The sequence below is a fragment of the Etheostoma cragini genome, chromosome 13 (assembly GCF_013103735.1).
Source record: "Etheostoma cragini isolate CJK2018 chromosome 13, CSU_Ecrag_1.0, whole genome shotgun sequence".
NCBI classification, from domain to species: Eukaryota; Metazoa; Chordata; class Actinopteri; order Perciformes; family Percidae; genus Etheostoma; species Etheostoma cragini.
The window spans coordinates 2,236,169-2,261,554 of record NC_048419.1 but is presented as its reverse complement, the minus strand read 5'-3'; the positions used below and the strand labels follow the sequence as shown (position 1 = coordinate 2,261,554).

The 25,386-nt window shown below is 40.9% G+C and overlaps 3 protein-coding genes across 4 annotated transcripts; 2 read left to right on the top strand and 1 right to left on the bottom strand.

Moving 5' to 3' along the window:
- Positions 1–470: 470 nt before the first annotated feature.
- Positions 471–5,475, bottom strand: c13h11orf54 (chromosome 13 C11orf54 homolog). The gene is made up of 8 exons (XM_034890631.1): positions 5,295–5,475; positions 5,108–5,206; positions 3,394–3,467; positions 3,205–3,306; positions 2,259–2,435; positions 1,852–2,001; positions 960–1,076; positions 471–842 (listed from the first exon to the last, which is right to left on the bottom strand). Exons 1-8 carry the CDS (start codon positions 5,359–5,361, stop codon positions 669–671), a joined length of 960 nt encoding a protein of 319 aa, XP_034746522.1. The 5' UTR covers positions 5,362–5,475; the 3' UTR covers positions 471–668.
- Positions 5,476–6,707: 1,232 nt separating this feature from the next.
- On the top strand, positions 6,708–12,484 carry pho (phoenix). Of its 2 annotated transcripts, XM_034890504.1 has the most exons (7): positions 6,708–6,853; positions 6,889–7,136; positions 7,683–7,965; positions 8,052–8,176; positions 9,453–9,495; positions 9,578–11,983; positions 12,392–12,484. In XM_034890504.1, the coding sequence occupies exons 2-7, from the start codon at positions 6,931–6,933 to the stop codon at positions 12,398–12,400; spliced, it is 3,072 nt and encodes a 1,023-aa protein (XP_034746395.1). In that variant the 5' UTR covers positions 6,708–6,853; positions 6,889–6,930; the 3' UTR covers positions 12,401–12,484. The 2 variants fall into 2 exon arrangements, with proteins under 2 accessions (XP_034746395.1, XP_034746394.1); XM_034890503.1 differs by having other exon boundaries at positions 6,835–7,136.
- A 1,707-nt stretch (positions 12,485–14,191) lies between these two features.
- Positions 14,192–24,031, top strand: aspa (aspartoacylase). The gene is made up of 6 exons (XM_034890383.1): positions 14,192–14,645; positions 18,253–18,448; positions 20,427–20,520; positions 20,652–20,759; positions 22,618–22,727; positions 23,259–24,031. Exons 1-6 carry the CDS (start codon positions 14,419–14,421, stop codon positions 23,448–23,450), a joined length of 927 nt encoding a protein of 308 aa, XP_034746274.1. The 5' UTR covers positions 14,192–14,418; the 3' UTR covers positions 23,451–24,031.
- Positions 24,032–25,386: the final 1,355 nt, after the last annotated feature.

The following is a 25,386-nucleotide window of genomic DNA, read 5'->3' as shown; positions in this document are numbered from 1 at the left end:
TGAGGGTCACACTTACACAGTAACAAAAATGTAGCTTCTGTTATTAGATGATATTTTCACCAGATTGCTATTTAAGAACCAGCACAGGTGTTATCAACGGAGCACACTTTATCCCCCCTCCACTGTCCTACAAAGAGGTGTAATTAAACAAATAAGTGGAAACAGCTGTCTGGGTGGACCGTGGGTGTCTAGGAACCATAGACTGTATATGGTAGGCCTCTAAAAGTATTGTCCCAGATTTCTCTGTGTGCAAATAGTGCATGGACATTACTGCAACTGTCTCTGGTCTCTCTTGCACAACTTTTTATCAAGATGGAGTTGGCAGGCAACTATATAGTTAAAGGACCCAGATGTACTATTCTTGGGCTATTTGGAGGTAATGAGTGTTACACACTACATCCAGTGAACAAGCAGCCAAGAATCCAAATTTACCATTGTTTTTATTACATGAAACTTAGTGATTTTGTTCATAAGAAATGTAAAATTTGTTTCAGAGATTTGATTTAAGAGCAAAGATTTACAGAAATTATACATATTCATAAGAAAATGTAAGTTTTGGATTGCAGTTTTAGAATACGTAGACTCTAAACTAAATCACGCATTGCTTGATTAATTTAGATTATCACGAGATGCTGTGCTGCTGCAGTCACAATTCATTCATTCATCTTTCAGTCCCGTCCAACTCCATGGGTCTCTTCGGGCCTGTCGATGCGGTACACAAACTCTGCAGGCATGAAGTAGCCCAGGTACTCCACACTGTCGGGTGTGGTGTCTATGTAGTAGTGGCCACCTTCTCCGTGCTGGCTGAAGCAGTGGGTGTGCTCTACACGCAGGTCCAAACCCTGGAAATGCAGCAAACGCATGAACAGAACCACAACCAAGCAGCCGCATAGGTGCTAGAAACTCATTTTCTGTCTCACTGAGATACAGTAAGTGTGTTTTTTTATTTTTTTACTTACAGGGTCTCTGGATACCAGCACTGACTTGCAGATGAGGGGAGCGCTGACTTCAAAGTGCCTGAGCCAGTTGTTGACGTCATCGTTGGTGTTAAGGGGGCACACCGAGAACTCTCTTGGCTATAGATGAGCATGTACAAAGAAAAAAAATCAATGCATGTAAATGACAATTATTTACCAGTGGTGGAAGAAGTATTCTGATCCTTTACTTCAGTAAAAGTACTATTACAACGTTGATAAAATACTCTTTTAAAAGTAAAAGCCCTGCATTGAAAATGCTACTTACGTAAAAGTATGTACAGTGGCTTGAAAAGTTTCCACACCCATGCAAAAGTTGATTAAAAAGAGGAATAATAAAAACAGTTTTGGGAAATTGATTTTAATGTCTTAATTAAAAAAAATTAGGAAAGTCCATTCTTTCAAGGACACCAATTCTCTTTGTGAATGAATAATATATTGTAAATAAATAAATGTTCTTCCTTAAAATACAGGGGGCATAAGTATACACACCTATATGTTAAATCCACATAGAGGCAGGTATCATTTTATTTTTAAAAGGCCAGTTATTACATGGATCAGGATACTATGCATCCTGATAAAGTTCCCTCTGCCTTTGGAAGTAAAATACCTCCCCCCACACTTTAATTTATAATAAAACATCATAGCTTATAAACTACATGTGTTTTACGTGCAGAAACCCTTCATTCTTAAAGTAACTAGTAACTGTCAGATGAATCTAGTGGAGTAAAAAGTACAATGTTGAAAGTGAAATGTGGTGGAGTAGAAGTAGAAAGTGGCACGATAAGAAAAAAGTAAATTAAAAGTACCTCAAATTTGTACTTAAGTACAGTACTTGAGGAAATGTACTTAGTTACATTCCAGCAGTGATATTTACCATGATGTGGATTTTAGCTTTTCCCTTCTGGATGATAAAGGTGCCACCCAGAGCCAGGCTTTTATCGGGGTAGTGAGCTCCAAGCGTGGTCCTCATAGCTGTCACGAGACTGTGGCTTCCTGTTCTCTTCTTGGCCCGCACCTCTAGGACCTGGAGGGCACAACAGCTCCGCTTATGCACTCACTTTTCTTTTGTTAATGTTTATCCCTTCTAACGGTGGGCACACACATGTGATGGGGCTGAAAGTCACGCACAGCAACTTCAGCAAGGCTACTAACTTGCAGATAATAGTGCTTATGTTCATATATAACCAAAGATGTTCATTATTTGCCAAAAGCTAAATGACAATGCTTTTTTTCCTTCCTTCTCAGAGACAAAAATAAAGCAGCAGCGCTGGTTCTTAATACCTTTCCAGACTTCCCTTCACAAGCGTACAGATTGCCCAGCAGTCCGAAGTTGCAGTCCGAGAATTTGCTACTATATTTTTCTTGCAGACACTGGCCATCAGCTGGGTTGATGGAGGAGATGTAGCTGCTGTTCACTGCAGGCCTTCCCTCTGCTTCGGTCAGAACCAGAGGCATCAGCTGTGGACCACAATATGTAGTGCATCAGCTTCTGGGTTCCAAAACTGTTTTTCAAACTTTCCTCAAGTGCCTTTTCTCTATTTTTCATCCATTCAACATAGCCAGTGACTCTGAATCAAGTCAGTTGCTTCACTGCAGAACAACTTGCTTTACAGTCCAAACTCCAGAAAGCAAACCCACAAGCACCCAATATTTTTTAATCCCATATTTACATGCTGGGAAAAACATGTACATGAAAAGTAGGAATCACCAGACTCCTCCCGATATTATTGCAATTGTAAACATATTGTAATATTCCGTGACATATTGCAATTTATAACCTTTTTTCCAATTTCAGATTTTTCCTAATTTCAAATGATGTCACCAAAAGGAAACTTTGTCAACATCTGTTTTATCTAAAAGATACATTTCATTTTTGTTCATCTCACTTCTATTTTATTGTTGAAAAATGGGACGAACTGACCAACACATATATTAAAAGATCGATACGTGGCGCCTATGTATTGATACAGTATTGCCACTGAAAATATCGCGATACTATGTTGTATCGATTTTCCTAGAAAAAAAAAAACTATCTGACGTTCTGGTACCAGTTTCTGTTCTTTTTTGGCCACTTCTTTAACAGATCGTTGTCTTGCATGCTATGAGAGATTATATCTGAGCCTTCCACTCCGGGTAAAGGGACTTGTAAGCTGCACCTTTCAGAAAGCAAGACGGTAAATGAAGATATCTCTGTCCAAATTGCTAGTGTGAAGTAAAAATAAATAACCTCTGCATTCATTCCAACGATTCTGCTGGGAGCACCTGCTGCACCGAGGACGAAGGCTCCTGGCAGCTCCAGCTGCTTTGATAGGGTGTTCATGTTGTACTCCTGGGATGAGGAGATATACAACAGTATAATAATCCCATTCACTACAGGCAAGTTTCTCCATGCATTATTCTTATTTAAAAAAAATACCTTGTGCTTCTGAACCAAGGGGACCAGGTACGGCACGCCACCAACATCGGTGATGCGAGGCTTTCCACACAAGCCTGCAGTATGAGGAAGGAAGGTAGTGAAAACCAACATGACACAAATCAGGTAGGCCTCCAATGTTCCACACATGCAAATATATATATATATATATATATATATATATAAATCAGTATTTCAGTAGATAATCTGCATCTGAACACTGGTGTCCCACCCACTTCTTAAGGAACACTTGCACACACACCTATTGGTCTATCCCACTGTCAGTTGAGATATCATTTGCCCATGCCTGCTATCATGCTTGCTTTAACGCATCCTTGGGTGTTATATCTTGCTACTCAGTCAGAATATTATTAACCCAGTCTCTGCCACAGTAATCATGGCAGACATCCATTTTAATGGAAGCCAATGACATATAAAAAGCCTGTTTTCCATGTCCACTGAAGTTTCTCTGCTTGCAGTTTGGTAGCATTCATGTGGTTCAGGGAGCTTTGCATAAATAATGGTTGTCATTTGCAAGTCTACTTTTACTTTTCTTTTACTTTTACACTTTAAGTAAATTTCCAAGCCTGTACTTTAGTTACTTTTACATGGGAAGTGAGCACTTTGCCATCTCTGGTTATCATGGTAATTCCATTGATATGTATCAAAGTTAGGTTGTGTCCCATTCTACTTAACGTGGAACTACACTGAATACCTCAGTTCTTTATGGTTTTGGCACTACAGTTATGGTTGTAATAGTTGATAATGGTTCTGTAATATAATACATTTCATTTAATGTTTTTGCCTGTTATGTTTAATTTATAGGGCAATAAAGACAGATTTTTGTTAACAAAAAAAGTTTTCATGAACATCAATGACATTCAAAACGGTGAGAACTGAAACACAACACACCATATAGTGTGTGAAAAATTAGGTATTGCAAACAGACCTAACTACTACACAAATAAGAACATATGCCTCTGCACCACCAAAGTGAACATAAAATAACTAAAAATACATAAATGCATATGACACTGTTGTCAAACCCCATGCAATTAACATATAGACACACTTACAGACGTCATCTTGGAAGTTTGTGATCAATACTGTATGGTGATGTAACCAAGTGGCGTCCCATTTCATAGGGGTACATTTTCACCCCTAGCCCTTACCCTTTGGTTTTAAGGGCCAAGGAGTGGGGTAAGGGCCAAGGGGTAGGGGTCAGATCGAGAAGTGGGATTCAGCCTAAGGTGAGTGGCGTGGTTTAATTTGAGAAAAATATAATAATTTGAATAATAATAAAATATAAAAACTTGAATAAAACTACTCGGAACTCACAGATATCGCTGATTAGATGTATTGCTGTTATGTAATAAGCTGTCATATTTGACAATGTCACAATTCTTAGAAAAAAAATGCTTTATTGAACATTTTTTTCTTCAAGACGAGTAAGGATATAATCCATCAGACATCTTTTAAGTGAAATACATCTCCATTCCCAATTGGAATGGCTTTTCTAAAGAAGAACATGTGCAATCCATCCATATTTGAAGCTAATGAGACTTTAAGAGGCTGATAAATGGAAGTTACATTAGTAAGACTGGGAGTGTAAGGGTTAACAAGGGGTCAAATTGTGCATGAATGGACTAAACACACACACTACGCATGTATAAGGGATTTCATTTCCACATTTTCATTTTACTTGATGGACTCTTACCTGGGACAGGAAAGTGGAAGGGCTCTCTGGTGAGATCTGGACAGTCCACAACACTCACGTGAACTTCAGCAAAGTTGTCTTCCAGTCCTGATTGTAATACTGCAACCAGCAAGAAGTCGTTATAGTCGATTTTTATGAACATCCTGTTACAGAAGCACGCCTCTGTGATATCAAAGCTGATCCTTACCACCACGCAGTTCCTCTAAGCCTGGGGCGTGCAGCCGAACCTTTTCACTTTTGCTGATATCTGCCATAACTGTACATGAAGGTAAAAGTACATGCAGACTGGTAGCTGTGCAGGAAGAGTCGATTGATCGAAGCGAGCAGAGCACAGCTAGAGCAGAGCAACCAAAGAGTAAATACTAACGAGATAGTTCAATCCCAGATAGTCTTTCCTCGTCCATGCACTCAGCTTCCATTAAATTTAGACTATTGCATTTAACCCTTGTGTTGTCTTCCTTTTCAACATTAGGCTATTATTGTTTTTTCCGACATTTTTTTCACTTTTTCAATGTTGTGGGTGTTTTTTTCTAACGTTTTTAGATATTTTTAATGTTGACATATTCAATGCTTATTTCAACAGCCAATTTTTTGTGCCACAATTTTTTTCTGAAAATGGGTCAAATTTGAGGGTTAAATACAAATATTTGTTTCATAGCAGTATTGTAATAAATCAGTTTTCCGGAGATATGAAAGGCACACTCATATGACCTTTAGAGAACGTTCCCCTAATGTTCCCCTAACGTTGCAACCTTTAGAGAATGTTCCCCTAACGTTGCAACCTTTAGAGAACGTTCCCCTAACGTTGCAACCTTTAGAGAACGTTCCCCCAATGTTCCCCTAACGTTGCAACCTTTAGAGAATGTTCCCCTAATGTTTCCCTAAGGTTCCCCTAACGTTGCAACCTTTAGACAACATTCCCCTAACATTGCAACCTTTAGAGAACGTTCCCCTAACATTATCCTAGCGTTGCAACCTTTAGAACGTTCCCCTAACGTTCTTACATTCCCCTAACTTTTAATAAACCATAATTCCAATTGTATTTTTACTTTAAACTGTATAATAGCAGGAATGAAATATTATATATTAAAGTTTTAAAACTTTAATATACAACATGCAAATTACAAAAATATGTATAAAAGAATCAGAATCAGTTTTATTGGCAACATAGACTCATAATAGTGTAAATATAGTGTGTAAGATGTCGCAACTACAAAGTCCAAAGGTGGGGGGGGGGGGGGGGGGGGGGGGGGGGAGCAAGGAGAGAGTCCAGTTTCCTGACAGCCTGGTGGAGAAAGCTGCTTTCTAGTCTGGATATCTTAGAGGATATATTTGTATCTTCTTGTTATGCCAATTACATGAATTAATTTCATTATTTATAAAAAAAATCAATTGTTTCCCTCTCCAGGGTTATATCGTATAAAGGACTTTACAGATCAATATGTTTGTGTGAAAAAAAGAAGAAGACGCTGTAGGAATCGGTGCAGTCGAAAGCGGAAGTACAACCAGAGAAAGCTCTTGCTCCTTTGAGCGACGTCTGCCTCCTCTTTGATGATTGGTCAGCTGATTACTCATCACGTTGATGACGTCAGAACACTTCCTGCTGAAACGGAATCCCACGTGCAGTGTGTACTACTGTGTTTTTAACTGTTTTGATGCAGCTCCTGGTTATAATGCGACATTAGCGAGATGCTCAGTTATTACATATTCTTATGAAAACTGATGCAAATAACACATTTAGAGCATCTTTTGGTTGGAGGCATCAAGCGGATGTAATGTTACTATTCCTTACCAATGAAGACCTGCTCTAGCTAAGCTACACAATGGCCCGGGTGCCTGGTTCTCGGACTCGGACTCGGACTCGAACTGATGCCATGGATCAAGTCGGATCAGCAGAGTCGTACCACGCTGTCCTGGATTCATGCCCTCCAGGCTATGTGGAGAAAATATCGCGGTATTTTGAGTCATCGGTGGGACCGAGCAAACAGGATGAAGGACCGGTATGTAACGAACCGGCAGAAGCAGAAAGGTAAGGGTGCACCAGAACCTCACAACTTAAACTTTCAACTTGATTTTGTCCCTGTAAGGCATATAATGAAAAACATCAGAAGGAGATGGGGGGGGGGGGTCACCTGACCTGACCTGTCATGTGTATTGTGTGTATGTATATTGTTTCCTAGTATTTCATGTATATTTATATTCTGTGCTGGGTGACTAATTTTGCTGCTGTAACACTATAATTTCCCATTATATTGGATCAATATCTATCTATCTATCTATCTATCTATCTATCATGAAGACCAATAGTAGTTACCAGTGACCCACTTTCACCTACTTTGACATTCACCGGTTTACAAAGCACAGCATCAGTAACGTCTAAAAAGGCGTCAAACTGACAAAAATACTATAAATATTAATAATAATGTGCAAAGTGACCAAGCATCTCGATTACATGAGCAACATGTCTTCCATCATAACACAAATTGTCCACATCAGAGACATACACATCATCACGTGTCACTATGATGATACAGCTTACACTTACTGTATGCGATGTATAATTGTGTCTCCGCAGTGACTCGGGAGACAGTCTGTTCTTAACTCAGAAGTGCGTCCCTGAGGCTGTGAGATCAAGAAGACAACGCCACTACAGCTTGAGGTCAACGCCCATATCTCCCAGGGATCTAGAAGAGCCGTCCAGAAGTGAAGACAGTCCGTCGTCCTCTTCCCATGAAGAATCCAGAACTGACAAAGGGAGGAGGAGAAAGAAATACACACTGCCAAAATACCATTTCCCTTTCCTCGCAAAGTGTATGCTCAGAAGCACTCTGCTACCTGTCCAGAACGCGAGCCTTCATGTAAGGATAACCAACACCTAACACACACTTGTTTAATGGCTGTTGTGTAACTTTACAGTAAGTGCTAAAGTGATTTCTCTTTGCAGCATTATGTGATGGGGGGCTTCTTTAACTGTGTCAGAGACCTGTGGCAGGGCTATCAAAGACCACATCTGGAACCATGTTTACCAACCGTTGACGTGGATGGGCAGGACCTATCCCCATTATCAGAGTAAGTCTTCTTAAGGAATACTCATGCACTTACATGTATAACCCTTGTGTTGTAAAATCAACACTTTTGTTGACGCTTTTTATCAATGTTTTAAACTTTTTCTCACGTTTTTGTCCCTTTTTTCAACGCTTGACGCTTTTTTCAATGTTTGTCACTTTTTTTTGCGCTCAACATTACATAACACTAACTTAACTCAAACTTGGATTTATGGTCAATAAACCTCATTTTTAGGAAATTATGCCTATTGTTTGAGTTAGAAAAGCAGAAATTATGTTGTTGTATGTTGATGATAATCACAGATTGGAATATGTCAACTTTTACTCAATACTATTTAAAAAGCAGTTCAATTTGTTTTCAAATGCTATAAAATTGAATAAGACGCCCCAAAATTAATGAAAGTAGAGATGTGTACTTGCCAAAGAGCGTTGTGTGGAATCAATCATGTTATTTTTGGGATTAAAAAGAACACTGATATAGGAAAACGGGTCAATTTGACCCAAGGACAACATGAGGGTTAACCATACAGACACTTTAAAATCCTACTACAACCTCCATCCATAGATTGATTATACTTGGTAATTGTTTTTGAATATTTACTTCCACATTTATAATTAATTCCTCACATACAGTACACTTACAATGTAGTGAAATCCAGTGGACAGCTATCACATACAGCGTCCTGGATCCACCAACACCCAGTAACAGACTTATCTAGAATCCCACTATTTGTAAGTTCAATTTCAGAGAAACTGGTCTTCATAGTCCTTTTCTTTGTAAATCAGTCTAGTTTCCTGGCTTCAGGTAGAAGAGAGACAGCCCTCATGAAAGAATTTAGATGAGGAAATCTAGATTCCATTAAGCTATTTGGTGCTACTCAATCTGAGTGTGTTTTTATACCGTTAATCACAAAACAGTTTCTAACAGTTTGGCCTCCATATCTTTCACCTAGAGAGAGATTCTGAGTAAAATAATCACTTGTGGTTCCCCAAGGTGAGGGCCACTACTGTTGAATCCATACACATGTTGGCTCATGTGGGTGTCATCAGGAGATTAAGTGTTAATATTTGAAACTGTAAACCTAAAACCAAACCTCTTTTTCTTTTTTTTTTTTAGAATGCGTTATGGCCATTATTTATGTCATTTTATCATTTATTGTGTTTTTTTTCTCCTTTTTCCCCATTCACACTGTTATTACAAGCTCTTCTGTAACCTGTAAAGCCCTTTGAATCACACTAACCTGCATGAAAATTAATAAAACACATCTTTTTTGGTATAGAGAAGACGAGGAGAGGCCAGAAGATGAAGACATAAAAGTGGTGGTAAGCATGCTGATAAAGATCTTGGACCTCCATAGTGTTTTTCCTTGTGACGTTGGTTATAATCCCGTGTGTCATCTTACAGGAGAGGAAACATTTTGTGGCGCCATCAAAAGCAAAGAGCAAACAAACGTGGTGCAAGCCGTTAAAACAGCAGAGGAGGAGGGGAGCTAGTGACACCAGACCAGAAATTACACGAGGAAGACGAACAGCGGTCATACCAACGTCTTCAGGTACAGAGACCCCTGATCGCGGAGAGTCTTCTTGCCGAGTTCGGGGCCAGAGAGAGAGGAACGATGAACACAGAAACGTTACTATTCGTAACAAAACGCCGAAGAGACGCCGCAACCGAGAAAGTCAAACCGGTGAGGAAGAGCTGTGCAACTACAACGATGCGGTTTGTGAGCCGCAAAAGCCGCAGAGAAGGGACTCCACTCCAAAAAACGCTGTAAGAGAGCCTCAAACGGATGGTTCCCACGTAGAAGATCTGTTCCAGGCAGGACAGGACGGGGACGGATCTGAAAGGCCAAGTCCCCTCCACAGTCTCTCAGATGTCTTACGTGACACTCATAATGACAGCATATGCAATGAAACCCAGGTAAAAAAGAGGAAAAAGAAGAAAAGAGGACATCTTGAAAGTGGAGACGGAGGACAAAGCCAGAGTCAGGAGGAGCCGGGGGGTCTGCATGCTGCAACATCTGTAAACATGGATGTAGAAGAGACCCCCAGCCTGTCTGAGGATAACGGGGCAGAGACTCCTGCAGCGCGGGCTAGTGAGCAGCGGGAATTTAATGAAAGAAATGGGACGGAGAAGGAGTCCCGGGATGATAAAGTACTGAGCCGGGAGGAGAGAGACACGCCCGATTCAAAACACAACAGGAAGAAGAGAAAAAAGAATAAGTCTTCAGCAGACGAAGTTGATGGAAACTTGGAGTCTGGTGTGAGAGCGGAGGATTCTGTGTTTCCAGTGAGCTGTAACATGGAGGATGGTAGCAAGGAGAAGAAGAAGAAGAAAAAGAAAAAGAGGAGAAGTGGTGAGGATGTTGAGCATTCTGAGTCTGGGGCAGTTGCCGAACCCCTAAAAGACGAGGCTGAGAAACCGAAGAGGAAAAAGAAAAAAAGGAAAAAAGAAGAGGGGCTTGTAGATCCAGAGCAACGTGAGGAGGAGGAGGAGGCATCGACTAGGACTTTAGATTCACCGCCACTATCAACGGAACAGATAGAGGAATCAGGGAATCGTTTGGAGCATGCTGCAGCTTCTCTAGAAACACCCGAGTCCAGTTCTGTCAAAAGGAAGAAGCACAAAAAGAAGCGACAGTCATCCTCTAACGATGCTGCTCGAGATGAAGAAGAGGGTGCAGATGTGAGCTTTTGTATGGACGATTCCGTAACTTTAGCTAAAGGTTCAGGGACGTCTCTGAAAAAGAAGAAGAAGAAAGCCGCCTTCGATGTCTCTTACACGCCTGAAGAAAATCAAAAAACTGTAAATAACAACCAGAAACCAGAGGAGGGTATTGAAGATCAAAATGCTGAAATGTTGATTAAGGAAAAGAAGAAGAAGAAGAAGAAAATCTGTAAAATATTGAGCAGGAAGATCTCTGAAGACACAGTGGTGCAAATCGATGATTCTGTGTCTGTGCGGGAAAAGGACGGGAAGAAGGCCTCAGCCTTCCTCGTTGCGGACACAGAGGAAAACGAGGCACAAAACCCTCACGTCTGGGGAGCAGAAAAACCCGTCGTCAGCGCTGGTGACTCGGAGCAACTTCTCGATGGGTCCACAAAAAAGAAGAGGAAGAGGAAGATGTCTGTAGAGCAGCACAGTGGGGATTGTGAGTATCCAACGGAAACATGTCCGGGTGCTTTGTTTGAACTCGCTGACACAGGGTTGACAGGGAAAAGGAAACAACGGGTGGGAAATGAAAGTAGGTCAGAAACCCCCACGGAACGATTCGAAAGTACTGCTGACGTGGACAAAGGGGCTGTGGTGTGGAAAAAGAAGAAGAAGAGGAAGAAAAAGTGTGAAGACGAGCCCAGCCACGTGATCCACGAGGGTCCGCCAAGTGGAACTGAAGATGCCGAATCAGTTGGATCTACACTGAATACCTGTCCCTCAGTTTCACACAAGAAGACGGGCAAACATGGTCGCAGTGCTGAGGGAACTCTGGATCTGGTTGAACGTGCTTCAGCATCTCCAGAGACACTGGCGTTAAATGATAGGACCGACGAGAAGAAGAAGAAGAAGAAAATGAAATCCACTGATAGTGTTTTGCTTGAGGGGAGATCGTCGACCAGGTCTGCTGAATCAGAGCCCCAACAAAACAAAAAGAAGGAAAGAATTAAGCAATCACCTGTCCCCACGATCATATTCAGCAGCCCCATCATATCCGAGACTTCTCTCTCAACATCGCAAGTGTCTTTAGACAATCTCGGGAAAACCAAGCAGAGAAAGGTCAAGCGGAGACTGCTCAATCCCAACGAGGACTTCCTTGCAGACTGCTAGCAGGGCCGTAGTACTCCAGTCCGGTCTTGGACTCTAGTCCGGACCCAAGACCGTTTTTCTATGGCTTCGGACTTGTCTCAGACTCGCTAGTATTTGGACTCGGACTTGTCTCGGCCACTGGTCTGGCCCAATATGGCTTTTGGTCTTGACCCAGTCCAGGTGTCTTTATTATGTTGATAATAATATTGGAAGGAAAGTGAAACCCAAAATGATTGTCTTGATACTGTCATGCATAAGACCTTGTTTTCTGTCCTGGACTCGGTCTTGAATCGGACTCGAACCTTTTTGGGCTCGGTCTTGTCTTGGACTCAAACCTCTTTGGACTGGGTCTTGACTTTGACTCGACTAGTCCTGGTCTTGGACTCGATGGTGGTCCAAGGTGGTCTTGACTACAGCCCTGACTGCTAGTATGAAATTGCTGATTGGCTGAATGTAGATAGGTACATAACTGACTAAAACGACGCCCTTTATGTTTTTTTAGATGGATTAAGTAAAAAAGGGACAATTAAGTTTTAATGTTTTGTATCAAAACGTTTTTCTGACAAAGTTCTCAACCTTTTTGGTGTTGAGATGAAAAATAACGACACACCATAATAATTACTGTATTATTTGGAGGACCATGTCACAAGGTTATGAATTTAAACTACAGTAAATGTGTGTAATTAATTTGTTTGTGATCACTCTTGTCACAAAGATACTGAACACCAAGCCTGCCACCTAATGGCCACCTGGCCCATTCGCTGTCTGACAGTAGGCAAAGTTGTATCTTTAATCTTGAATATAATTAATGGTTAGGAAAATCACTGTTGTACAAACCCAGTCCAACAAACCCTGACCTTGTTCTTTTCCTGGGGTTTAAGATTCAAACGCTTTATGGTGAGCAGAATCCGTTTTATTGCCAAGTAGGTTTGCACACGCAAGGAATTTGTCTTGAAAATTTGGTGCACACAGTTACAAACTGCTCAAAAGTCTAGAGAAATTATAATAGAAAGTACATGTAAAAATAATGGTTAACCCTTTTGTTCTCCTCATGGGTTAAAGAAGTCTGAAGAAGGGACAAAAATTTCCTTTTTTCAGCGTGGGTAAGAACCATTTATTAAATGGTTAAAAGGTAAATACTTTGCCACTGCATTAGGTAAAACATTTCCAGCAATGTTTTTTATGACCTCTGGAATGTAATTTGTGATTTATGTTTTTTGTTTTTGGCAGACTAACATGCTAAATACTTTTTTTTGTGCAAATTTCAGTTGTGTCCTGAGTTAAAAACAATCACCCTACTTGCATTTCTGAATGCTAAAAATTAAATAAGGGGAATCAATGACATTCAATCACCTCTAGGAACCGTAACACAGTATTTTATGTACTAAAACTCGTTTCAGTCCTAGTCTGCTGCATAACGTAGGATGAAGCTGTACATATCATGGAATGGACTTTGTGGATAGAAAAGATAGATTTGTAAGAAAAATTTTATTTTCAGTTTTTGCTTTGTAAATTCTATTTCCGCTGGCATTTTTTGTTAACATGTCAAATGGCTTTATTTTGAAGGCCATGACCGGAAGTACTGTATCCCGACAAGTCTGCCTTAACCCTCCTGTTGTCCTCTGGTCAAATCTGACCCCTTTTAAAAATGTCTATATCTGAAATATGGGTTTCTTTTTAACCAAATTATCACAACAAATGGATTGGATTCCTTACAATGCTCTTTGGAAATCCCATTGGTCACTTTCATTCCTCTGATCTTAACTATTAGTCAAAAAATGTCATAATTTCTGCTTTTTTAATTCAAATATTAGGTATAATTCTATATAAATGAGGTTTATTGTCAACGAATTTCAAAAAGTAGTATACTAGTAAGGTGGTGTTAGTGAAAACTAAAAAAAAAAAGTCTGAAAAAGGGACAAAAATGTCAAATTTTTGTCCGTTTTTGAGCCAGGAGGACAACTCAAATGTTAAAAACACTACCTGTTAATGCTTACATATTGAAACATTGTTTTGATTCATAGACCGTCAATATTAATGTGTAATATTTATATACAGTCTGTTTTGATTACATTTTATTTTGGAAGAACATCACCGGAAACGACTAGGTAATATGTCCCCTGAGTGTAAGTGATGGGGTAAACAACAGGGAGGAACCTTGTTAACCGAGTGTTGCCTCCAACTGGAGATGTGGTGCACAGCTCGGCGCATTGTACGTACGGTGACCTTTTAAAGTACAGGCTGTGGCGGGGACTGAGCCGTAGACTGGATATGTGTTGACGGTCTACGGACTGAGCACAACAAGCCAGGGGGCACGTTACGTAAGCGCGCAGCCACAGCAGGCATTTAAACGGGGAGGCTGCGAAGCTCCAGCTGGAAACTTTCCCTCCGCTCCGCGAGCGTGTCTTCGCCCAGACAGCAGACTTTTCTACTTCGAGCACCCAGACATGTCTTCATGTTTGAACGAGGCCAGGAGAGTCGCTATCTTCGGAGGGACTCACGGGAACGAGATGTCCGGCGTGACGCTGGTCAACCTGTGGGTGAAGAACAGCGCCGAGATCCAGAGGAAAGGGGTCGAGACCAAACCTTTCATCACCAACCCGAAGGCGGTGGAGAAGTGTACCAGATATGTGGACACGGACCTGAACCGAGCCTTTACCCCAGAAAACCTCAGGTAAACACCGCTGTCATGTAGGCTAGAGTGTCGCTGCTGGGTCTGGATGTTGTTGTTGTTCATGGCTGCTGTCACAAATGTTGAATGGAAACTTTTCCTGGCACATATCCTCATTTAACGACAGATTCCTATGTGATTATTAATTATAAGGCCCGGGCGCTGACCGGGGGCGGATGCCCTATTGCCTGGACCGAATAGTGGCTTATGGTCAGCCCCGGTAGTCCATATCCGTGAGCCGATCCCCTGGCGGCTCTGGCCGCTAACTACACCGACCTGTAGCCCACCACAGTGGCTGACCATCAGCCACTCTTCGATCTGAAATCGCTATGTTTTTTTATATGTTTTCATTTCGGAAATGATTTGCAATTTTGAAAGGCTGAAGGTGATTGGAAAGTTATGAGACTTTACTCTCATGATAAGTGGGGATTCTGTTAAAAAATGTTTAGATAATTAAAAGGTGTTTATTTAGAAGTGGGCTGGATGCTAGTTATCTATCTATGGCGGTAACAATGGTGTTATGATTCAGATGGACTCCCAAGACAAGACTGTGCTCACCCGACTGGCCAATAGAAATGTGGCCCCGCCCAACTGGCCAATGGGAACGTGGCCCCGCCCATAACACAATTTTTTTATATCAAGAGAAAAATCCTGAGAGGAGAGCAAAAAATTGAATCGAGAGCAAAGGCTTAGGTTTTGAGAGCGAGAAAAAAAAAGTTTTGAGAGAAACACTTTTTTTAGAGAATTTTTTTTCAAACTGATAGCTAAAAATATATATTTGAGAGTTTAAAAAAGTATTTTGAGAGATATTTTGCTATTAGTAAAAAAACATTTTCTCAAATAATTTTTTTTCTCTGAATTTTTAGCTATCAGTGTGATAACTTTTTCTCTCTGATCTTTTTTTCTCCTCTCATGTAATAAAGATACATTTCTACCTCCATAGGGCATGGGGGTGGCAAATTGGCTCCCTAGCGCCCCCTACAACTTTCAATGAAGGAGCCCTGGATGTATTAGTTTTGGGAGGCATATGTCCATACTTGCAAAAAAGCCTCTTAGAGCAATAAACTTATATCAACAGGAAGTCAATGTATTTTTTTGACGTATTTTTGAAATTGTAGGCTACTTTAATGCAGGCTGTCTCCTACAGAATCAAAGTCATCCTACATGTGATTTAAAAATCCTCAGTACCTTTTGTAGAACACCAATTAAATTTCCATGTAATGCCATGAAACAAGAAGTGGTTTAACTAGATGGCGTTGTCCAATCTGCCTGTGTCACGGCCTGAAGACATCTACATACCAATATGTATTTATGTGTCATAGAGCCACCTACTTGCAGCAGGAAGTTACAGTCGTTATACTTGGATGTCCTTTTCCTTTAAAGTGTTAAGAAAGACCCTGATGGTGCTTCAGGAAGTTTGTAACTCAAAAGTACATTGTTGAATCTGGGTCCGCTTAATGCTTACTGGCACCTTTTAATTAAGTCACTGTTTACAGCTTTAATTAGGTCTGGGATTTTCTGTTTAAATAATCTCATGACAGGTGCTTAACTATACTGTAAATTGTGACATTGAACGTTACATTTTCTTGTTTTTTTTGTGAACAAAATGAATCAAATCCAGGATCTATCTGGGGTTCAATGCTGAATCATTGAAAATTTGTTACTGGAAATGTGTTGGAAAATGCATTATTAAAGCATACAAAATAAAACGTTATTGACATGTGTGTGCTCTGCCAGACAAATGGGACACATATCATGATCTTTTGCGTAGATAATGTATAAAAATAGAATTAAAAACAACAGTGTATGGCAAATGGATTGCATTTCTATAGCAGATGGATTGAATGGAAGAAAGAGGTTGCACTAAATTATGGCATGGCTTGTAAAATAGGATTTACACAATTCTCTGTTCTAGTAATTCCTACAGTAAAACATAAATATCAAACTGGTATTATCTCCGGCAGTGTGTAGCCTATGTGTGTTTACCAGCAGCCCCCCCCCCCCCCCCCCTTCAATAAAAGCAGAGCAGCGTGCCCCCTCCTCCCAGACTTAAGCCACCTGTCAACAAGCAGGAAAAACGTGAGCTGAACGTGATCGGGCTGCAAATGAATTAAGATTCGTCCCTCTTGGTGTGCGTTACAGCGGAAGATGAAGTCTTACGCAAACGCTGGCTCATGTAGTCAGTGTGCATGGACACACACAGCAGGGGCTGAATGAAAACATTGTATCTCACTAGAATAACACTCCCAAGGTTATTGTGTTTCTGGAACCTAGGGGAAGTTGTAATTCTTGTATTCCTATCACCATGATATTTTTTTTCTGGGCTAAATCTTGGCCTTTTGTTCTAAATCCCCTGTTAGGAGCCTTTGGATAGTAACAGTTGAGTAACAATACATGTGTTTAATAGTATTATACCCATATACATATACCCATATTTTGATTTACTGCGAAGGAGAAGCTAAATCCTACTATATAGGTGAAGTTACTGTTTCTGTCTCATCTTGCACATTTGAAATGACTTGTTAAGCATATATGGTTTGGCTTCTCTGAAGGCAACATGTAAGAAGATCAACCACTTGGACAGTCTTTCTAAAAACAGCTTATGGGGTCATTTTCTCTGATTTAAACAGGCTGATAACTCTGTTGTTCCTAACATTTACTGCCTGTGGGTCCTCTCAGCTGAGACCACTTCATCAGCTGGAGTTCACACTGTGCTTGTGTACTAATATCCTGCCAGTCCAGACAATGCCAGGCTTTTGTTGAAAATGGAGTCTAAAGAGCAGATGTGAGGGAGGAGAGACAATATGCTCAGCAGAGGTGCTATTCTACAGTAGTTTGGAGAATGTCCTAGACCAGTGGTTATTCTGAAATGCTTTAAAAGAACTCAGAGAAAAAAGGGGTAGCTCTCATTCTCTGCTCAGAGCGTGTAGAAGGTCTGTCCGGGTGGGGGGTGGGGGCGGGGGCAAGCTCAGCCTGGCAACACAACAAATCTCTCAAGGACCCTTAAGAGCAGACAGGCAATACTGGGAGAAGGTGTCTTCAATTTTGTCTTAAGACCCTCCAAAGGGGGCCACTGTCCAGCTGAATCCACCTTTTGTATTGCAATGCAGAATTACTAAGCCTTAGGGGTAGGGGTGTCTTGTAGGGGTAAGACGGGGAAATGGGATTCAGCCTATAAACGACTGCCACGACTTAACACATTAACAGATTAGGTGGATTATGGTAATCCTCAAGGCATCATCTGCAGTTTTTATTGGCTTACTGTTATCCACATCATGTGAGAAACTGCAGTAAATACCAACCCTACGTTCCGGCTCACAGTGTTAACTTGCTAATCGAAGAACTTTTTCCACCATGGCCAAAAGTTAGGCGCAGGTGTTACAGGGCATGTATGAGTAGTGGTGTATAAGGAGAAGTACACAGCCTTGTGTAAATCAGTAACCTGCTTCATAGCTCATTGCTCCGTCAGCAGAATTGTCTGATATGGTGTGTGTGTGTGTGTGTGTCTGTGTGTCATCTGTGTGTGTGTTTGTGTGTGTCTGTCCGTCTGTGTGTGTGTCTATCCGTGTGTGTGGTTGTGTGTCTGTGTGTGTGTCCGTGTGTCCTGCAGTGCCCCGGGAGGAGATGACCTGCCCTACGAGGTCCAGAGAGCCCAGGAGATCAACAGGCTATTCGGACCCAAAGAAAGCCCGGACGCTTACGATGTTATCTTCGACCTCCACAACACCACGTCCAACATGGGCTGCACTCTGATCCTGGAGAGCTCCAAAGACCACTTCAATCTGCAGATGATGCACTACATCAAGGTCTCTGGTGTCTCATCATTGTGTGTGCTTAAAAGTTAATGTTGTACCCGGATGTCTCTCTGGAAATCTTCATCATCAATCATCAGTTTACCTTTAACGTGTTTTAAGTAAAGTCATTTAAAAGATCAACCATCCAAATACACCAGCTTAGTCATTATCTGCCCTTCTGGGCCTGAGAAGACATCGGCTTTTTTATTTCATATATAACGTTAAACATGGTATATAGTATTTCAAACACGGTAAATCAGCATAACATTTGTATTTGTATTGGCATAATGACTATTAACCTTACAAATCTTACATAAAGTTAGCTTGCTTACACCTTTGGATTACAATGCACCAGGCCTCTCGTTCCTCCTCTTGCTTTTCTTTTTTATGATTAAATATTTTTAACGAACACATAAAACATACAATTTAAAACATGAACACCCCCGTCATCACAGCCCACCAAGACAAAAATCAAGAAAATATTACACAAAATCTGCCTGGTTTGGACCCAGCTTCTTATGTGCTTATCTGTTCCGTTTAGGACTGATCAATCTCCCAGAACATCCAACAGAGGTTATCATGTATCCCAGTCCAAAGTTCCTGGACTTTATCACAGGACCATAGGACATGAAGTAATTGGCCTTACATTTCCAACAATTTTGGTGTGTCTTTCAGACCAAATCTAAACAATCTGAGTCCAATAGAAATAAAAGCGATGCATAATCTAGAACTGCAAGAGGCACACTCTCACATCGCGTGACATAGTTTTAATATCCCTTCTAATTATGTCCCTCTTCTTGCTTTTCAACACAAAACGAAGGCACACAGAGCAAAGAGCAACCAAAAGCAATATACTGTTTGTGAATGTGAGAGATAGAAGAATATGATTTTTAACTTAAAAAACAAATGCTACACAGAAATGCATAAATAGAAGATTTATGGCGACTCAGCTCGCCCACTGATTCAGAGACGTCAGTCCAAACCAATCAGAACAGAGAATCTATTATTTTACATTGACATCTTAAGCTCAGCAGGTCATAGCTGAACTCGTTGTATCCAGTAGGCTGACGATGAAGGCCCACAATGCTAATCAGGGAGACTGAATAAAGGTTTTTGTGCTGAAAATGATTTTGTGCATTTGTTTCACAAAGACGAACCACTGACGGGAACTTAATTGATGCATCATTGGGTTTGTCTGTTTGGTATTATATATGTTTTGGCACATTTGCTCCGACCTGAATTGAGGTAGATTTCATTTTGCGTTCTCTCGAGCAGAGCCCTGAAGCTCACGGTTAGGTTCTTTGAAGACATCGTGTGATTTAAAGGAGAATTCCGGTCGATTTCAACATGTAGCTCTGTTGTTGTTTTTTAAAATCTGTAGTGCTGTCACTAGCGAGACCAATGAATACAGTTGGTGCTGTCTACACCGTGTTATCCTCCTGCTAGAGTTGGCGCCCAACAATTTCAAACAGGGCAAGTTTTGAACTTATTTAAGCCGCTTAACACGCCCAAAATGTCATTACCAGTGTCTAGCCATGTGCAGGGATTCCTTCCGAGTGAACACAGTGAATTTAACTGCAGTTGATGTGACAGAAAGGCCTAAAAGTTGTGGAAATCTTGACGAAATCTTGAAGTCCACATTAGCCGATTGTCACAACGTTTATGCCTCTCTGTCCCATCCACTGCAGTCAGATTCACTGTGATCTCTTAGAATGAGTAACTGCACATGGGTAGACACTGGTAATGACATTTTGAGCGTGTTTGGAGGCTAAAAACACATTTAGAACTTGCCCTGTTAAACCTGTTGGGTGTTTACTCTAGCAGGAGGATAACTCTGTGTAGACGGCGCCGATTGGTTTCATTTGTCTCGCTACTGACAGCACTACAAATGAAAAAATAAGTAAAACAGAGCTACATGTTAAAATCGACCGGAATTCTCCTTTTAAGGTGTGTTTTGATCTGCAGCTGAGATCTTGCTTTTGTGTTGTAGAAAGCCATCGCTCCAGCCAGTTGTCTCGTTCTGCTGACTGAACATCCTCTTTTGCAATATTCCACTTCACGCTCTGTTGCCAAGCACCCCGTTGGTGAGTCTCTCAAGTCCAGCCAAATTGCTCTCTGGACAATGGACAATAATTCAAACATTCCCGAGTCATTCCCTCGGTAGGTAGAGAATAGTTTAACCTTTCCTATGTGGCTTCTGATTATTTCATTGCAGGTCTGGAAGTGGGTCCTCAGCCTCAAGGTGTTTTGAGGAGCAACATCTTTGAAGCTATGAGGGTAATCCTGAAACATGCCCTGGACTTCATCGAACTCTTTAATGAAGGTACAGGATGGCAGGCACGCCATAGCAGCGTAGAATTCTAATCTGTAACGCACCACATTTACATGGCATTCATCAACATGTCCAAAGATTTGAAAGGATTCCGCCAAAGCAGTCGAGATTAAGGCAGACGTGATTCTTAAGGTTTGCCGGAAATGTTATGGTGCATTAAAGTGTCCCTAAAGTTCTGATTAACTGTGATTCATATGTGTTATCTAACAATATAAGAGTCTTCTAAGAGTCTGTCAGTCTTCCTGTTTGTCAGTTTGTCCTGTTTTTGGGACAAAACGCCCATGGGTGTCACCCACCCGGGATTCATGCCGATGTACCTACCTACACTCCGAGATCACAAGGATATCTAAATAGATCAGCATCTGAAAGGCACGGAACAGGGTTTGCAGTGCTTAGGCGCGAGGCAGTTTTTCCTTCCTCTTTTACGTAAACAAGCTGTCTGTGCCGAGGGTGCGCTGCGGTCTGTTGAATGGCCTGCTTGTTGTTAAGAGTCTGGCTGCCAATGGTGTGGTAATGTTCTGTCGTGGGGCCGCACTGGTGCTGATGAATGCCCCGGCGCCGTGATGGATCGGTGTTCCTGCGCTTTGAAGCTGAGCAGCATGAAGAAACAACTCGTTTAGCCAGAAGAGATTGAATTGCTTTTACAGTTGAAAATAACTTGCTCTGTAGAATAACAATCACTGAGATCCAGTGAGGAGACTTTTGGAACAGTTGTCCTTTTTTTTGCTCTGTGCTGCCACTTGCATATCAATACAGCTTAGAGGTCTTAATCTCAGTGGTAAAGCTCCTTCCTAATGTCCAAGCTCTGTGAAAAAGCACTGCACATCTTGTTCCCGATATTAAAAAAGACCACTTTGGCACTGTGTGGAACCTTCCAGCTTCTTGTTCAACAGACTTTACAAGAGTACTACATCCCTCATGTGGTCCTCGGGTCAAATTGTCCCGTTTTCCTATATCAATGTTCTTTTTAACTCCTCAAAAGAACGTGATTGATTCCACCCAACGCTCTTTGCCAAGTATAAATCTCTACTTTCATTAATTTTGGGGCATCTTATTCAATTTTATAGCATGTAAAAACAAAAGCAAGTGTTTTTGAAATAGTATTTGGAATCAATCATGTTATTTTGGGGAATCAAAAAGAACAATGACATACTGTGGGAAAACTGGTCAATTTGACCCGACCTGGTTAATTTTGACCTGAAATTGCACAGGTATTGGTATTGCACAGTTAAGAAATTAAATGATTAAATATTTTAAATTGCACAGCAATGAAATTGCAAAGAAGTTTCAGTTGTCAAGTAATACATTTTTAAATATTGTACAGCAATGAAATTACACAGAATTTCAGTGGGGGGTTTCTAGCCAGGATCCCGGGGGGAACCTTGATTCCTCTTTTAAATCAGTTGAAACGGACATTCTTATCTGGGATTACAGCGGGAAGGAGTTTGGTTAGTTTTATCCCTTTCTCTTTGTTGTTTTTAGCCAGAATTATATCCAGATTCAGATTGCCGTTTGCTGTTTTTGGGACAAAATTGTGTGGTTTGGGGTATCCTCTAGCTCACCCAGTACGAGCGTTCGCTTGTAATGTCGGATGAGTCCTTTACAGCGGCCCAGGTTCGAATCCGACCCGCGGCCCTTTGCTGCATGTCATCCCCTCTCTTTCTCTCCCCCTGTACTGTCTATCCACTGTTGCTGTCGAATAAAGGGAAAAGCCTCCAAAAATAATCTTAAAAAGCATTGTGTATTTTGATACATTATTAAGACGCATATTCCATCAGTGTCCTTTTTTTTTGGAAAACCTGATTTTCCAGGATGCTTACAGTATTGTTGTTTTCTGTGTCCTGTTCAGGCATGGAGTTCCCTCCCTGTACAGTGGAAGCTTTCCGGGTCTTGGAGAGGATTGACTACCCCAGGGATGCCAATGGAAACATCATTGCCATGGTGCACCCCAATCTGCAGGTAAAGATTTGGTACGGCGCACGCCCATATATAGACTTCTTGATGCCGCGGCCGTTGGTTTGTCTCCAACCTGCTGCTCTTTCCCCTTTCATGTCTTCAGCTGTCCTGTCAAAATAAAGGCCTAAAATGCCCCCCCAAAAAAAACAATCTTTTTTTTTAAGATTATATTTTGTGCTTTTCCAACTTCAGTTTTTGACAGGACAGGTGAGAAAGGGGCAAGACATGGATATTGTAACAGGTCAGATTGGAACCCTGGACCTCTGCATCAAGACATAACCCTCTCGGTTCACGTGTGCCTGCTCTACCACTGAGCCAACCTGGCTGCACCCTGAGAAAGAATCTTAAATAAAGGTTGAATAGTCAGAGTTCCGGCTGCCTTCACCCCCCATAGTACTGACCTGTTGAACCTGTAAACATGAGTTATTATGAAAGAGGAAATGAGACCTCTTTGGTGAATGTGAGGAGATATTATTTTAGTCCGAGCAACGTACTCAAGTTACTTTCCCCCGTGGTTATTGCTTGTTGTTTCAGGACTGTGACTGGGAGCCGCTGAACCCCGGTGACCCTATGTTCCAAACGTTTGATGGAAAGACCATCCGCTACCATGGCTCGGGCACCGTCTATCCCACTTTTATTAATGAGGCAGCCTATTATGAAAAACAACAGGCATTTGTTACCACCAGGCGAGAAGCCTTGGTAGCGAGTGCCATCAGAAAAGTATGAAAGCTGCTTGGGAAGGCTATCAACGATCATGTGTTGGCCACAAAACATTCTCTGTGTATAGATTTTGCACTTTGTTCTGTTAGCACATGACAGACTTTCCTCACATAATGCTAAATACCATCTTTTACACCCTTGATTTAGTTTTCTATGCATTTACTTTTAGAAGAATCTATTAACTATGCAAAGAACATTTTTTTGGCGGTTTTGCAATGAGTCACTGTGGAAGTCTTTGATGGGAAGACTGGTATATTGCTGTGGTAAGTATTTATGATACTGTTATTTTAAAAGAAATACATTAAATTAATTAAGTTTTATAATATTAAAGGCCAGACCTAATCATTGATGGCTTATGAATCATTATACATCACTTTTTAAGTTTCCTACTACTGCTCAGGACGGACATTTTGGATCATAACCTGCAACTTTTGACTGTTGTTTGTCTTCTTGAAAATATATTTGTAACGTCTATGGGAGGGTGTTTGTGGCCTTAGATCCTACCTACTGTACCCGTGACTCCAGTGGTTGCATCTGTGGTGCTGTCCTATTGTTGCCTTAATAGAGATTACAGTAAAAAAAAAAAACAGCACAACAAATATGGAGTGGAATTTGGGGATTATATGTTGGGTAAGAAGATGTTATTTTGATAAGAAATGGTGTATGTTCTGTTCTTCTAAACAAATGGGATGCCATTTGAAACGTGTTTTATAATAATATATTTGTGTCTATTTTGATATAATTGTACTTTATGTTTGGTTTTAAGTGATGTATAGGACTCGTTGAATCTTTGGAAGCACATGTACTTTCTTACCATTTGTACGTCCTTGTTGTGTCTAAGTGTATCGCTGTGATCTTATTGTAATTCATCTCTCAATTAGCAATATGTTTGTAGCACCTTATACATGATCAGTGTGTTGGCTGTCCATGAAGTCCTGTGGAAAGTATCCAATCAATAAATATAGTACTATGCTATACTGTGCTGCTTCATTGTTTGTAGCTGTGTTGTTTGACTCGTCCTGCTTGTTTTGTCATGTGGGGTAGCACCTGATGCCACAAGAGGGCAGCACACCCCCACTGATAGAAGCCCTCTCAATCAGAATCAGAAGAACTTTCTTCATCCCATGAGGGAACTTCACTTGTGGTCAGGCACATTCCAAACAACATACAACCCTATATAGTCAATAATCATACCTTGGCAATAGCTCAGTCTGTAGTCTGGTGTGTTGGGAGCCGGAGGGGTGCTGGTTTGAGTCCTAATATGGACCGAAGTATGGCGGTGGACTGGTAGCAGGGGAGGTGTCAATTCACCTCCTGGGCACTGGCAAGCTGCTTTTGAGCAAGGCACTGAACCCACAACTGCTGGGGAAGGCTGCAGCCCCCCAACTCTGACATCTCTCCATTTGCACAGATAATAATAATAATAATATTAATAATAATGTATCCTTTCATTAGTACCACAAGGGGAAATTACAATTGCAAAGGTACTGAGCATGTGTGTATCTCAGGCCTGTGTCTAGTGTTATAGTATTCTAATAGAGTGAAAACATTGTAATTTCCCTTGTGGGATTAATAAAGTATAAATTATTATTGGTATTCTAAAAACTGTAAAATCTAAGGTAGGAGTAGAAGGGAGAGTAGGTTTGAAATCTGGAGCTTTTGGGGGGAAGGGAGCATTGGTGTAATTTACAATGAATATAAATATTTATCCCAATGAAATGGGAAATTACAGGGTCGCAGCAGCAAATTCAGTCACACAGCACAGAACATAAATATAACTGAAATACTAGGATACAATTTACATACAATATACTGTACGTGAAAAAATAATAGGATAAAATACAGAACAAATATTTGAATGTATACAAGTGGAAAATCCAAAATTATGCAACTGCTTAAATAGTATGATAATTATGTAATTATACCAATTGTGCAAGTTGCT

What these genes read in the sequence shown, in the direction of transcription:
- c13h11orf54 (XM_034890631.1), bottom strand. Translation starts at nt 5,361, where the DNA reads ATGGCAGATATCAGCAAAAGTGAAAAGGTTCGGCTGCACGCCCCAGGC. An exon ending in CCTTGGTTCAGAAGCACAAG is followed by an intron (nt 3,307 to 3,393) that starts GTATTTTTTTTA and finishes TCCTCATCCCAG; the next exon opens with GAGTACAACATGAACACCCT. An exon ending in TCGTTGGAATGAATGCAGAG is followed by an intron (nt 2,436 to 3,204) that starts GTTATTTATTTT and finishes TGTGGTCCACAG; the next exon opens with CTGATGCCTCTGGTTCTGAC.
- pho (XM_034890504.1), top strand. Translation starts at nt 6,931, where the DNA reads ATGGCCCGGGTGCCTGGTTCTCGGACTCGGACTCGGACTCGAACTGAT. An exon ending in TCCAGAACGCGAGCCTTCAT is followed by an intron (nt 7,966 to 8,051) that starts GTAAGGATAACC and finishes TTCTCTTTGCAG; the next exon opens with CATTATGTGATGGGGGGCTT. An exon ending in ATGAAGACATAAAAGTGGTG is followed by an intron (nt 9,496 to 9,577) that starts GTAAGCATGCTG and finishes GTCATCTTACAG; the next exon opens with GAGAGGAAACATTTTGTGGC.
- aspa (XM_034890383.1), top strand. Translation starts at nt 14,419, where the DNA reads ATGTCTTCATGTTTGAACGAGGCCAGGAGAGTCGCTATCTTCGGAGGG. An exon ending in TTTACCCCAGAAAACCTCAG is followed by an intron (nt 14,646 to 18,252) that starts GTAAACACCGCT and finishes TGTGTCCTGCAG; the next exon opens with TGCCCCGGGAGGAGATGACC. An exon ending in AGATGATGCACTACATCAAG is followed by an intron (nt 18,449 to 20,426) that starts GTCTCTGGTGTC and finishes TTTGTGTTGTAG; the next exon opens with AAAGCCATCGCTCCAGCCAG.